At 39.6% G+C, this 15372-nt stretch overlaps 1 protein-coding gene across 1 annotated transcript; it reads left to right on the top strand.

Moving 5' to 3' along the window:
- The first annotated feature begins 563 nt into the window (after positions 1–563).
- LOC128696040 (uncharacterized) lies at positions 564–13438 on the top strand. The gene is made up of 3 exons (XM_070094971.1): positions 564–1147; positions 1351–1385; positions 7719–13438. Exons 1-3 carry the CDS (start codon positions 1136–1138, stop codon positions 12136–12138), a joined length of 4467 nt encoding a protein of 1488 aa, XP_069951072.1. The 5' UTR covers positions 564–1135; the 3' UTR covers positions 12139–13438.
- The last annotated feature ends 1934 nt before the right edge of the window (positions 13439–15372 follow it).

Raw genomic sequence — 15372 nt, 5'->3', positions numbered from 1 at the left:
AAGCCACTGGATGGCGATACGTCTAGAAATAAAGATACCCAGATATTGCACATGTGTCTAATTCTTCATTTTGTCAGTATTGTATACCACTCACGTACAGTAGCAAATTTGTAAGTAAATATTTGGTCACATTCTGGCACATAGTGAGTTAGTGCATGTCAGTGAGTTTACCCAGTTAGTTTACCCCATGTTTGTGGAAAGTCGTTGTTGTAATGTATTCCACTAACGTCTGCATCCAAGGTAACATTTTACTGCGGCAACGTTTCACTCTCCAGTAGAACATTAAAATGGTATAAAATACCGACAGTTTGTTTGGTAAGACACATATGCAAGTTAGGTATCTTTATTTCGAAACGTTTCGCCTACACAGTAGGCTTCTTCAGTCGAGTACAGAAAAGTTGATAGGAGCAAGTCTCTTCTGCTTCTATCAACTTTTCTGTACTCAACTGAAGAAGCCTACTGTGTAGGCGAAACGTTTCGAAATAAAGATACCTAACTGTTGCATATGTGTCTTACCTAACACTCTCCAGTAGCTTGACAAAGCCCCTTGAAAGCGAAATGTTGCTACAATGTCACGTTAGTTGCATATGTCCTTCTGCCTATCATTTTAGTTAGAAGCTGATGCCGTATCATTGATTTATATGTTGCCTACCATAAATACTCATTAATGTAAGACGTTGCTAAATCTCTAGACTACGGTACTCCGCTGGCAGGAGCCAAGCTTCACAAAAACTCATCCAACAACTAAAGATAATGCAGCCTAATTCTAGGAAGTTGTGCTTACGTAAGCACCCATCTCCTACATATTTTGTTAAAACCAATTCTACTGGTTCAAGACCTGATTCATATAACCCTAAGTATTTGTTTAAAGTGCCTACGTGCTATAGTAATCCTACCGTGATTGGTTAGACTCTTGTTGGTTGATTGGCTGACTGGTAGGGGCATATGACCGGTCATTGCCTACCCTTTATGTGTGTGTGCTCAAGATGTTGATTGGTTAACTGGTCTGGGCTCATGTCTGGCTATTGGCTACTTGACTGTGTCGAGGACGGTGAATGGATGGATAGCCCGGTGAGGAGAGGAAGTGGCTAGGCATACATGAACAGCCTCAGAGCACAACGCGCCACCGCACGAGATGCGACTCTTCGTAAGTGCTCCTTAAATTTCACTGTTTTCTGCCACATATTTCATGTAGAAAGTGTAATATATTTTAGTTATGTGTGATACGTATGTATATACATTATTATTATCCAGGAATCTTCATTAAATGATTTGATAGATCAAGTCGAAATATTTTTAATCTTACCTGGAAGATACATTATTTTTATTTTCTTCTCGTTTCCTTTCCAGATATTAGTTGCGTCGGTGGTGACGTCCGCCGTAACGTAAGTAAAATTAATTTCATTCGCCGTTGCATTATAGATTAAAATATTTTATCGTAATAAGAGTGAGAATGCTGCGGGTGAGAATTACCTGCCCACCATGGGCCAAAAATTACCTGCCTACCATGGGCCGAAAATTACCTACTTACCATGGACCAGGAAAGAAATGGTATAAAATAACTACACCATTGATAAAGACACATGCAGTATAATGGGATCCTTTATTGACAATGATTCGGCCACACAGTGGGCTTTATTATGTCACAAACAGATTGTGAATAGATAAAGCACACTGTGTGGGCAAAACGTTATCAATGAAGGATGACATTATATTGTATTTGTGTCTGTATCTGCCATGGGCAAGTAGACCCACTGCAGTGCTTCCCTCCTCTTATATTCTTAAGCCTCAATTCAATGACGGCACCAAGGGAAAGCAAAGCTGAGCCGAAGACCCCCATAATCCTTCCCAGTCCTTCAGAGCCCCATAAATAATAATAATAATAATAATAATAATAATAATAGCTCATCTGCAAGACAAGCCTCTTAGCCTCCTCTTCTAACCGGATTGTTGCACCTCTAGGCGCTTCTTATACGTATATAAGTTCTAGAGCTTCACATGAACACTATGAAGTATTTCTTAGCACGATTTTCCTTCTGGCAAACTTTTATCAGTCTTGTTTATGGAGAACAGGCAGAGGAGCACCAAGAGGGCTCACAAGACTTTAGGAAGAGAGAAAAAATAGAGCTATCTATATAAGTATCTGTCTCATAAGAAAATAAGAATGGAGGAGCATTGCAGTAAGTCTACTGGCAGGCCCTATTTAAACCCACATATTCTCAAGTATGCTTTTAAAGCTACACAAAGTAGCTTTAAAAGCTACACAAAGTAGCTTTAAAAGCTACACAAAGTAGCTTTAAAAACAGTTTGTCAGCTCGTATACAATTCTGTAAAACCCAGTGCTTCTTTTATCTTTTCTAAGGTTATCCAGCTGGAACTGAGTGGCTATATGTCCTGTCTTGGTTAGATATTTTCAACACCTTTTTTTTTATATCCCTTTTATTTATTTATTTCTATTTTTTTCTGATGAATACAGTTATAATCTTTTAATTCTGCGCCGTTTTAGAAAAAATTAAGTTTTTTTCTATCTTCGTAAAAAAAATTCTGATACAAAACATTAAATTTATCACCTTTCTTTGTATGTTTACAAACGCATTTAAGTACATTCCGTAATTAGGAGAACAGAACTGTGCTCATCATCTAGTCATTACTTTAAGGATACCTCAAGACATTAGAATTGAACTATGTACTTACGTATTTGTGTTGAATTATTGTAAGATTTGCTGCTTCAGTATTGCTGATTAACATTCCTTTGCACACTAGATAAATAAACTGAAATTATGCCCTACCTTATTATATTTATTACTTAATTTAATGAAACTACAGCTGTTTTCTGTATCCCTGAGGAAGTAGGAACCTTAAGGGAAGTTCAAACTTTTTGAAATTGTAATTTTGTAGTTTTGCTCCGTAGTGTGAGAGTAAATTTTCTCTATGTCTTTGTCTCTGTGTCTGTCTGTCTGTCTCTCTCTGTCTCTCTGTCTCTCTGTCTGTCTCTCTCTGTCTCTCTCTCTCTCTCTCTCTCTCTCTCTCTCTCTCTCTCTCTTACACAGGGTTTTACAAGGTTGGGTTTAGGGTTCCTTACTTTATTTACACTCTAAGAGCTCTTACCTACATCAGACCTATTGGAGGTCTCAACAGTTCTTTCAGTCACAGCATTGCACGGGTTAGTGGACTTCCCACTGGCGAGAAAAATTACTGCCAATCCCTATGGCTTCACCAGATACATAATAAGACTTGCCCCTGGCAACTCCATCCCTCGCACCTCAACAAACGGCATGACGAAGCCAGTTTCAAATTATCTGTCTCTCTCTCTTTCCCTCTTTATCTACTCTACTCTCATCTCTCACCTACAATGTTGTTTACATTCTCCAACCTCTTTTCCTATTAAATTTTCATACACAATTTTCAATACTCTCATGCCGGCAGTTTGGAGGGTAGGAAGAGAGCTTTATTTACTTTGTTGATCTTACCTGTCTACAGTATATACAAACAGTGATGGCCCGTGGCCTGGTAGGCGAACCACGGGAATCGAGCTACGCTGAGGGTACGTGGCTCGATTCCCGGCAAAGGTGGAAACATTGGGCGTGTTCCCTTTCACCTGTTGTCCATGTTTACCCATCAGTAAAATGGGTACCTGGGTATTAGTCGACTGGTGTGGGTCGCATCCTGGGACAAGACTGACCTAATTTGCCCAAAATGCTCTGCATAACAAGTGGCTTTCTCTATTATTATGTCATTGATGTCAGCTAGACTTGTACTCGTGGAAATAAAGATATTATCATTATTATTATTATTATTATTATTATTATTATTATTATTATTATTATTATTATTATTATAAGTAGTTTACTTTTCTCAGCAGATAGCCTAGATATAAACGTGAAGTCTTATTTCATGTCTTTCCTGTGTATTTCATCCCAGTCTCTCTCTCTTGCCTCTCCCCTCCCTCTCCATTCTGTTTTCTGTGCCTCACTTTTTGTTTCTTCCCTTCTGCTTCTTCCTGTCCGTCTCTCACCTCCATTTTTCCTTCTGCTGTTGCCCCTTCTAGGAGAGAGAGAGAGAGAAAGCTCGTGGACTTAAGAGTGGTTCAACATCTAGTTTTTCTCTATATATGTCATTGAATTTTCACCTCTTCAAGGTGTCTAGTCAGGCGAGTTTGACAGGGCATTGCAAATCACTCGGAACACATCGCAAACCATGTCAGCCGCTAATACACATCTTTTAAATGCATATATGTTTTTTAAACTATATTTTGATGAGAATGACAATATTTTTCCGATTTCAATAAAATATGTAATTAAAATTATTGCGAGTTGTCATAATCTAATCCCATAAATCTATTTAATTTTTTATTATTACTCCTTTGAATTACATGTTTTTTGACTATTCTTAAAAGATACTCCTGGTAACACACTCATCCAATATGATTATTCATTCACCAGCCTCACTGCATTACCTGAAAGTTCCATTTGAATTCCTACAACAGGTATGATATTTCTTGTGTGATTGAATTCACTCTTTTTTCCGAGATGCTACCTACATCGGTCGAGTAAGACACATACATATTTACTGCTAAGTAAATAAAGGCAGCAGGTGCAAGGAGAGTCCCTGTGTCTTATGTCTGGGGATATTAAGAGTTATGATCATATATGATTATTATATTATTTCGTAAGTTGCTTCGTACATAGACAAAGTACCACAAAGTAGGTGGAACCTGTGCATGGCAACAGTGATTCTTGGAAGTGATATGAGACGCCTTTTTTGGAAGATCTCCTCTACCATCGGCCTCTCATCTCCCCCCTCCCTCCCCCCCCTCTCTCTCTCTCTCTCTCTCTCTCTCTCTCTCTCTCTCTCTCTCTCTCTCTCTCCCCTTTTCCTTTCTACAAGTTGTTTCATGGAAATGATGCTACAGACAGGTAATTAAGGCACTACTTGGATAGGATAATGTAATCATCTTGTGAGTAGCAGCAACATCAGCGTCGGAGTGGAAAGAATACATTATTTGAGTTCAAGAGGAGGCGGGTTGGTGACCACTCCGGCAAGAAGAGTTCTTGCCAAACCTGTTTGGTCAAGTTTTTTGTTGCTGTTGCTCTCCGGTACCTGACTGCAGTTCCAGGAAACTTGGATGTTCGCCTTGAGTGTCGGCTGCTGCTGATTATGTATGTGAATGTGTGTGTGTGCGTGTATATATATATATATATATATATATATATATATATATATATATATATATATATATATATATATATATATATATATATATATATATATATATATGGGAGATTCTAAAGAAAAATTGCAAAGGTTAGTGGATGAGTTTGGGAATGTGTGTAAAGGTAGAAAGTTGAAAGTGAACATAGAAAAGAGTAAGGTGATGAGGGTATCAAATGATTTAGATAAAGAAAAATTGGATATCAAATTGGGGAGGAGGAGTATGGAAGAAGTGAATGTTTTTAGATATTTGGGAGTTGACGTGTCGGCGGATGGATTTATGAAGGATCAGGTTAATCATAGAATTGATGAGGGAAAAAAGGTGAGTGGTGCGTTGAGGTATATGTGGAGTCAAAAAACGTTATCTATGGAGGCAAAGAAGGGAATGTATGAAAGTATAGTAGTACCAACACTCTTATATGGATGTGAAGCTTGGGTGGTAAATGCAGCAGCGAGGAGACGGTTGGAGGCAGTGGAGATGTCCTGTCTAAAGGCAATGTGTGGTGTAAATATTATGCAGAAAATTTGGAGTGTGGAAATTAGGAAAAGGTGTGTAGTTAATAGAAGTATTAGTCAGAGGGCAGAAGAGGGGTTGTTGAGGTGGTTTGGTCATTTAGAGAGAATGGATCAAAGTAGAATGACATGGAAAGCATATCAATCTATAGGGGAAGGAAGGCGGGGTAGGGGTCGTCCTCGAAAGGGTTGGAGAGAGGGGGTAAAGGAGGTTTTGTGGGCGATGGGCTTGGACTTCCAGCAAGCGTGCGTGAGCGTGTTAGATAGGAGTGAATGGAGACGGATGGTACTTGGGACCTGACGATCTGTTGGAGGGTGAGCAGGGTAATATTTAGTGAAGGGATTCAGGGAAACCGGTTATTTTCATATAGTCGGACTTGAGTCCTGGAAATGGGAAGTACAATGCCTGCACTTTAAAGGAGGGGTTTGGGATATTGGCAGTTTGTAGGGATATGTTGTGTATCTTTATACGTATATGCTTCTAAACTGTTGTATTCTGAGCACCTCTGCAAAAACAGTGATAATGTGTGAGTGTGGTGAAAGTGTTGAATGATGATGAAAGTATTTTCTTTTTAGGGATTTTCTTTCTTTTTTGGGTCACCCTGCCTCGGTGGGAGACGGCCGACTTGTTGAAATATATATATATATATATATATATATATATATATATATATATATATATATATATATATATGTGTGTGTGTGTGTGTGTGTGTGTGTGTGTGTGTGTGTGTGTGTGTGTGTGTGTGTGTGTGTGTGTGTGTGTGTGTGTGTGTTTGTGTGTGTGTATGTGTGTGTGTGTGTGTGTGTGTGTGTGTGTGTGTGTGTGTGTGTGTGTGTGTGTGTGTGTGTGTGTATGTGTGTGTGTGTATGTGTATGTGTGTGTGTGTGTGTGTGTGTGTGTGTGTATTATACACACACACTTTCTACTTATTAACGTGACCTTCCAACCCCTACATTCTGTTAATTCCGGATTCTAAACAGGTTTCAGGTGAGGGGAGTGTATTAGTGGCTTTCTGACAGTCTAGTAAAATGCAGTCGGACCATCCTTCCTTTCTTGTCTAATTTTAGTCATCGCATCATAGAATTCCTTAAGGTTAGAGAGGCAATCTTTCTCTTCTCTTGCATCATGCTGGATTCATTATAGAATCTGTGATTTCCAGCTGATGTAATTAATCTATTGTAATAAACAAACGTCAGTATTTTACTGATTCGGAGTCGTCGGTAGAACGACTGTGAGGCTAAAATGTGACCCTCGAGGTTTTACTGTCATGCTTCTTCCATTATCTCGGCGATTCCCTGCTTTCTGTTCGCAAATAAAAAAATATAATCTCGTTTTAATATATTATTTAATTAATTGGTTTTAATGAATGTTATTATTAGCTATATTTGGTTTTTAATTACATTAGGTTAAATGACAGTGATTAAATGACGTTAAGTTAATGTAGACTTTTCTAAATAGCAAGCCAATCTTTTTTTTTTACAACGTTAATTTTCTTACTCCATTCATAACGCCATTTTCTTAACGTTCCAGGTAAGCTAACGGATATTTTCTTTGTTGTAATTGAGGTTAGGTTACATACACGATTAAAACAAATACATTTAACCATGAATAAGCCATTTACAATATAGACCGACAAGTCTGGCAAGGCGGTGACTGGGCAGCCAAGGAAAACTTTCAAATCTGCTTCAACATTACAGAATTGTTTGCATGACAACAGTGGTTCTTGCAAGGAACACATCAGACTTTTTTTTTTCTTTATTTTTTTTTTTAAGACCTCCTCCTTAACCGCTCCTCCCCCCTCCTCGTCCTCTCTCTCTCTCTCTCTCTCTCTCTCTCTCTCTCTCTCTCTCTCTCTCTCTCTCTCTCTCTCTCTCTCTATCTATCTATCTATCTATCTATCTATCTATCTCGTGCTGTAAGCAAGTAATCTTCATATGTTTACTTTCATATTTCTTGACGATAGTAAGTGAGTCTTGTGTTTCTCCAACAGTTATGACATCCCAGGTTTCCCGGCGCCGCCTCCTAGAGCTTTTGTGAGTGACAGTCCAGACGGCCGCATCACCTTCCTCAAGCATTACAAGCCTCTCAACCTCACTTCCAGCTTTGGTACCGTCGAAACTATCGCATCCAACCCTTACGGGTTTGCCACAGAATTCGAAGAGCTCCAGCCGCCTCCAACAGTGTTTCGAGAATCCGAGTACATCGCTTCGAATCCCTACGGTTTCGTCCAGAATGTTCGAAGTCATTCCTACAAACCCAAATTCACCGACAGCGGATTTGAGAAGATCTTCTCAATCCCTGACAATCCCTACGGCTACGCAATTGATATCGTGAAGATGAGTGACGAGCCTGAAGCTTTTGAAGTGTTTTCATTGATAGACTCTAATCCCTATGGCTACTCTAAAAATTTTCAGGAAGTAAATTTGAGACCTAATAGCGTTGTCAGTGTGTTTCAGAGTGTGTTGAGCTCCATTGCTGACAATCCTTATGGGTATTCAACCCATGTGAAGAAGCTCAGTATTGGCTCTGAGGCCTTTGAAGCTGTTCTTGTAGTACCTTCGAACCCATATGGTTTTTCTGATCAGTTCCAGTCAGATATTTACAAACCAAGATATGCTAATAATTTGTTCGAAAACGTTAAGACAATTGCTGACAATCCATATGGGTATTCCACTGAGGTCCAAAAGCTAAGCGACATTCCTGAAGCATTTGAACCTTCACCAGCTATTGCTTCAAACCCCTATGGCTATTCTGAAAAAATCCAACAGGGGTCTTATCAATCTAAAACCGCTGATAGTTCTTTTGGTAAGCTTGGTACCATCCCTGACAACCCTTATGGATATTCATCTGAATTCAGGACGCTAGAAGGAGCGTCAGAGGCATTTGAATTTGTTCCCGAAATTTCTTTGAATCCTTATGGCTTTTCTAAACAAGTTAAAGGTGACAGTCATAAGTTAAGAGAACATGGTAGTAGCTTTGATAAGGTTAAGGAAATTGCTGATAATCCTTATGGTTTCTCGACAAAGATTAAGACTCTTCGTAAATCAAATGATGCCTTTGAATCTGTTAAAACAATACCTGCAAACCCTTACGGCTATTCTCAGAATATTAATAGAGAAATATATAGAATCAAGGAGTGTGGTAGCGGCTTTGAGAAAGTGGAAACAATTCCAGATAATCCATATGGGTACTCCACTAATGTTGAACAGCTTAATAGTGAGCCTGAGGCTTTTGAAGCCGTTCCGTTAATTCCTTCAAACCCATACGGCTATTCTGAACACATTCGAAAAGATACATACGCACCAAGGAATGTTAAAAGTCTTTTCCAGACGGTAGACTATATTTCAGGTAATCCTTACGGCTTCTCGACTGAGATCAGGAAGTTTATAAATTCTCCTGAAGCATTTGCGACGTTCAAAGTAATTACTATGAACCCATATGGATATTCTCAAACCATCAAAAGGAACTCTTACCAAAGTAAATACATTGTTAGTGGTTTTGAAGACACAGTGCCTATTCTGATAAATCCATATGGTTTTTCACAACACATAGTGAAACTAAGCAAGGCAAATGAAGCCTTTGCTGCCATAACTTTAATCCCAAATAATCCCTATGGTTATTCTAATCATATTCAAAAATTACCTTATCGTGCAGGAGAAAGAGTAAGTGGATTTAGCACCACTGCTTCTGTACTTTCAAATCCGTATGGGTACTCCTCAGAAAATTTTGCAGTAGCAGAGAGTCCGTCTAGCTTCACAAAATCTGGGTTAATTCCAAATAATCCCTATGGGTTTTCTCAGCATATAGAGTCGGATATTGACGTACCAAAATATCACACAACAAGTTTTTCTACAGTTGATTCTGTTCTTGAAAATCCTTATGGGTATCCGACATCTGAGAGTACTGAGCGCACTGGGAAAAGTTTTCGTAGCCCGCATTTGACTGTGAAAAAACTCAGGGAAGCAGAGAGTGCTTATGACAGTGTTAATGCAATCCCCAAAAATCCCTACGGCTTCTCTGAAAAAATTGTGAGAGAAAACCCTACCCCTAGACGAAGCCCGTCAAGTTTTGCTTCTGTTAAGACCATAACAGACAACCCATATGGATATGCAGACCACTTTATTGCTTATGGGGAAAACCCCAGCGCTTTTGAAAGAGGAAGACTAATTAGAGATAATCCATATGGATATTCTCAATACAAGTCTATCAGATTTTCTCCAGGTTATCTACTCAGTGGGTTTGAAACAGTATCAAGTATTCCAACAAATCCTTATGGATTTTCACAACACGTGGAGAATCTATCAGACACCCCCAGTAGTTTTGGAAACTTAGACTCGATTTCCAGGAATCCATATGGTTTTAGTGAAAAAATCGAAAAGACCAGTTATGCTCTTAGAGAAAGAAAGAGTAGCTTTGAACCCGTTTCTGCTATTTCTAGTAATTCATATGGATTCCCTGAACAATTAATTACTATCCAAGAGCCAGGCTCTTTTGATAAAGTAGATGCGATCAAAAATAACCCGTACGGCTTCTCACAAAGGACCATCCAGGATCAACACGCTCTCAAACAACTACCAACTAGCTTTGAGAAGGTCACTGTCATCTCAGACAATCCTTATGGATATTCACAGCACGTGAAGATTCAAGAGGACCCACATGCTTTTACAGCCGTTGGTGATATTAGTATTAATCCTTATGGCTTCTCGGAGAACTTTCATCGACGAAGTGAGAGGACAACTGAGGTACAGAGCGGATTTGAGACATTAGTCAAAATTGAAATTAACCCTTATGGATTCTCCGAAAATATTAAGCCTTTAAATAATGTGCCAAGTAGTTTTGGCACAGCTGCGCTTATACCTAATAATCCTTATGGGTATTCAGACAAGATTCGGAAAGAGCTGGCAGCTCCTCGTCAGTTTCCGTCATCATTCACTCGGGTGTCTGATATTCCAAATGATCCTTATGGATTTACAGAAGTAATAATTAAACTTGATGCAGTCCCGTCAAGTTTTGTAAACTCCAGAAGCGTCCCAGAAAACCCATATGGATTCTCACAGCATATTGAGAGATTACCAGTTACTCCTAAAACGCGATCATCTGGATTTGAAAGTTTCGTGAAAATTCCAGCAAATTCTTATGGATTCTCTGAAAATATAAAGGAATTACCACGTGCTCCAACAGCCTTCGAAACTTTCAGGACTATTCCAGTTAACCCATATGGCTACTCACTTCAAATTATTCATGATCCTCTGAGCTCCAGACGTTTACCATCTTCCTTTACAACGACCTCTCTATTATCCACAAATCCTTATGGGTTCTCTGAGAGAGAGGAAACTCTTCTAGAAGCTCCCACACCTTTCTCAGTCGTGAATAGTATTCCCAGTAATCCATATGGTGTATCAAGCTTCATTAAAGTCCCTGCTTACCAGAAGAGGGAGAAAGCATCAAGTTTCCAGACCATAGAATCTATTCCAGCCAATCCATACGGCTTCTTTGATCAGGCAACAAGATTAGACGAGTCACCAGGAGCCTTCACAGAAGTAGAGATAATTGCTGTCAACCCGTACGGATATTCTGAAAACGTTCACAGAGATTACCAGAAAAAGAAGGATCTGTATTCCAGCTTTGTCAGTGTTGACAATATTAAAACTAACCCTTACGGGTTCTCCACGAATATAATTAAACTGGAAGAGGCACCTACTGTTTTTGAGGCAGTCAAGAGTATTCCAACAAACCCTTATGGATACTCTAGAAAAATTCAAGAATTGTCTTATTTTCCATTAACGCGTTCATCTAGTTTCAGGGCCATTATTTCTATTCCTTCAAATCCATACGGATTTTCGGATCAAATAGTGCTACTTGATCTTGAACCAGAGGCTTTCGTCCAAACCAAAAGTATCACTATTAACCCCTACGGATACTCTGATAAGATTCACAGAAGTTACTTCAAACCTATTGGAGGTCTCAATAGTTCTTTCAGTCACAGCATTGCACGGGTTAGTGGACTTCCCACTGGCGAAAAAATTACTGCCAATCCCTATGGCTTCACCAGATACACAATAAGACTATCCGAGAGTGACTCCGGCTTCGGGGTCTCTCAGGAGATTAACAGGAATCCATATGGCTACGCAACAACCGTTAAAAAGACTACCATCGCTTCAAGAATCCTTGAGACTCCCTTCGGCAAGACCAATTCCGTCTCCTCCGACCCTTATGGTCTTTCGGGTCAAGTGTATGATATCGGGAATGCCACAACAGCCTTCGAGCCCCTGGTAGCTGTTGTCGACAACCCTTACGTTTTTACGGTCGGGAAACTCATGGCTCCCTTCCCGTCATCCTTCCACCAGTTCGACAGGATAGACCAAAATCCCTATGGATATCCACAACTGATCAACCTTGTCTCTGCTTAGAGGTCTCATGCAGGAGTATAGAGATACCACACTTAAAGCAGCAGTAGCAGACAAAAACAGATGGAACAGCTAATGCAACAATTACAGCAAGAATCTTCCAAGAAACATATGATAACTCCCCATTCACACACACACACACACACACACACACACACACACACACACACACACACACACACACACACACACACACACACACACACACACACACACAGGAGCTGAGTCTCGACCCTTGCAACCACAATTAGGCGAGTACACACACTAGTAGCTACCAGTGAAGAGTCGGGGCTAGGAGCTGTGACACGACCCCTGTAACAAGAACTAGGTGAGTGCAACTAGTTGAGTACAAACACATACACATATACGTGCGCGCAAAGAGGGGATATGAACTAGAATATGTCACTGTCTGCTGGTGTAGTCGCGAATTCTCTCTTTAAAAAATGTGTTTGTGTAGCACAAACCTCAGATTCAGGTTCAAGAATCGTTGACTATCTGTGGTCCAGTGACTTAGGCGACGGACTAGCAATCTCAGGAGAGCTAGACCGCGGGTTCGGATCTCGAGCACTTGATTTGAATTATTTTACATCCATTCATTACGAATTTTTCATAAGTGCCTTAGAAGGTACAAGAGCTAAAATTTGTCACTGTCTACTGGTGTAGTCGGGATCTCCAAAAAGAAAGTGTTTTTGATGTAGTTAATGAAAAGCACAAGATTTCCCAGATCCTGGGTGGAGAACTGTTATGATTATCGGTGGTCCAGTGACTTAGGCGACGGACTAGCAACCTCAGGAGAGCTAGACCGCGGGTTCGAACCCTGAGCACTCTAATGGAATTAATTAACTTTCGTTCATAACGAATATTTCAGTACACACACACACACACGCACACACACACACACACACACACACACACACACACACACACACACACACACACACACACACACACACACACACACACACACACACACACACGTATCTCACCATTGATGAATTTCGAAAAAAAATCTAATCTCTAGGCCATGCCTAATTTTTTTAAGTGTATTTGTAATTCTTTAGGCTCGAATCAATGAACTTCGACAAGAATGATGTGATTAAATTATATTCTGTTTTCCCTTATTTTTTTCACATGGATTTACCTTCTACATACAAAATATTAGAAATTTCATACTACTGCCGAAGTGTGGCATCCTGGTGGCGTGCGGAGGCTGGTGCAGCAGTGTGTCAGGCCAGTACCCACCTGGGTCATGGCACTGCTTCAACAAAACCAGAAAATCTGTTTTCCAATCAACTTTTTTTTTTTAAACAAACCACGGTACGGGTGGGGTATAAACCTATGGTAAGTGAGTCGTAAAACTCCAGGCCAGTGCGTAAGCGACTGGGCCAACAGGCTACAATGAGATTCATCCAGCTATGTATATTTATTCACCATAGAAAGGTTAGCATGGGCCGCCACTGTGACCACAAATGCAAGTTTTTATAGATGAGTTTCCCGCCAGAGATTCAGCTGTATTATTATTATTATTATTATTATAATCAAGGGGGAAGCGCTAAACCCGGAGGATTATACAGCGCCTGGGGGGGATGTGGAAGGCATTCAGGCTTAATTCGGGGAACTGGAGCACAGATCCAATTCCCTAAATCAAGAGCCCCTCACTAACATCAAGGAACCTTCCTTGATGGGGATTCAGCTGTAAAAACTTGCATTTGTGGTCACAGTAGCGGCCCATGTTAACCTCCCTATGGTGAATAAATACACATAGCTGGATGAATCTTATTGTAGCCTACTGGTCCAGTGGCTTACGCACTGTCCTGGAGTTTTACGACTCACTAGGGATTCAAACTCCACCCGTACCGTGGCTTGTTTGCAATCGTGTTATTACGATTGCAACTTTTTTTTGTTAGGCTCCCTAATAAAAACACTTTTTGTTTTTTATTTCGAACTCTGTTGTCTCGTCCTCACTTCTGTCTTGACGGTAAAATTACCAGACGTTGGAAAATCCACTTGTTAAATTAAAAATGATTCGAAAACACATTTTTGTCTTTCTTTTACCCTTCTTTAATTCAGTAATTTCCATTTTATAATATGTAAAACTTTCACAGACTTACTCAGGCTTGCAGATACAGTAGAAATAGATCACATATCGAGTGGAAGATAGATGTGGAGGGGAAAGCAAGTATCTCTACTTTTAACATAACGATACACGGTATATTTTTCTAAATAAATATTCTATTAAAAAGTAATGTTGGCAATATTTTGCACATGGTTATCAAGATATTTTAAAGATGTAAACTTTACCAGCGAAGGATTTAAAATTGAATACTAAGGTATAATAAACTTTACTAGGCTTGTATATGTAGACTTGAGTTTACCTTTTAACTCTGTGCTACAAATTTGTACAACTTTAATGCTTCTTATTTTAAATACTCACTTGTACTTCATGATGTAATTTGTTTACTGTAATTTTTACCACTGAATATATTGCTTAGTTAATCTTAAGTTAATTTTAAGCCTGCCCATAATGCTCTACGTACAAGGGACTTTTAGCATGTACACCCAAACTAAAATCCAAATGCCGACGAAAAATTGGGTCCCAGATGTATGAAACATAAATTATGTACCGAGACGGAAAACACTGAACATACTCTCCTTTGTTTATAGAAGAAAAGAAAAACAAATAATAAGACCAGACTACCGAGATACGAAGAAATAAACAGACTTCTTGTCACTATCAACAAAGATAGCAAGAGGCAACGATTGTAAACAAACAACTGCTTGCCAGCAGCCGCTAAAAAGTTTTTATGGACAGGTAGACTGTTGTAATGGGATCCACGAGTGTGTGCTACAACGACTGCAGTCATCATCAAACACTGGTAATTAAATAAAATGAAGCATACCTTTGATAAATGAGACACTAGTGCAACATTTGGGAATGTTTATTCTGGAAACGTTTCTCCACGCAGTGGCTTCTTCAGTCTAATGCAGCGAAAGGTGGAAGATGAGGATTATTATTATTATTATAATCAAGGGGGAAGCACTAAACCCGTAGGATTATACAGCGCCTATGGGGGGATGGAAGGCATTCAGGCTTAATTCAGGGAACTGGAGCACAGATCCAATTCCCTAGATCAAGAGCCCCTCACCAGCGTCAAGGAGCCTTCCTTGAGGGGTGGAAGATGAGGAGTATGAGGTAACGTTCCCAGAATAAAGACTACCAAATGTTGCACTATAGCG

The sequence above is a fragment of the Cherax quadricarinatus genome, chromosome 48, assembly GCF_038502225.1.
Source record: "Cherax quadricarinatus isolate ZL_2023a chromosome 48, ASM3850222v1, whole genome shotgun sequence".
Classification (NCBI taxonomy): domain Eukaryota; kingdom Metazoa; phylum Arthropoda; class Malacostraca; order Decapoda; family Parastacidae; genus Cherax; species Cherax quadricarinatus.
This window is presented reverse-complemented; position numbering and strand designations above follow the sequence as displayed.

Excerpts from the sequence above, each read along its gene's own strand:
- LOC128696040 (XM_070094971.1), top strand. Across the intron at positions 1,386-7,718 it reads GTGGTGACGTCCGCCGTAAC|TTATGACATCCCAGGTTTCC; the intron begins GTAAGTAAAATT and ends TTTCTCCAACAG.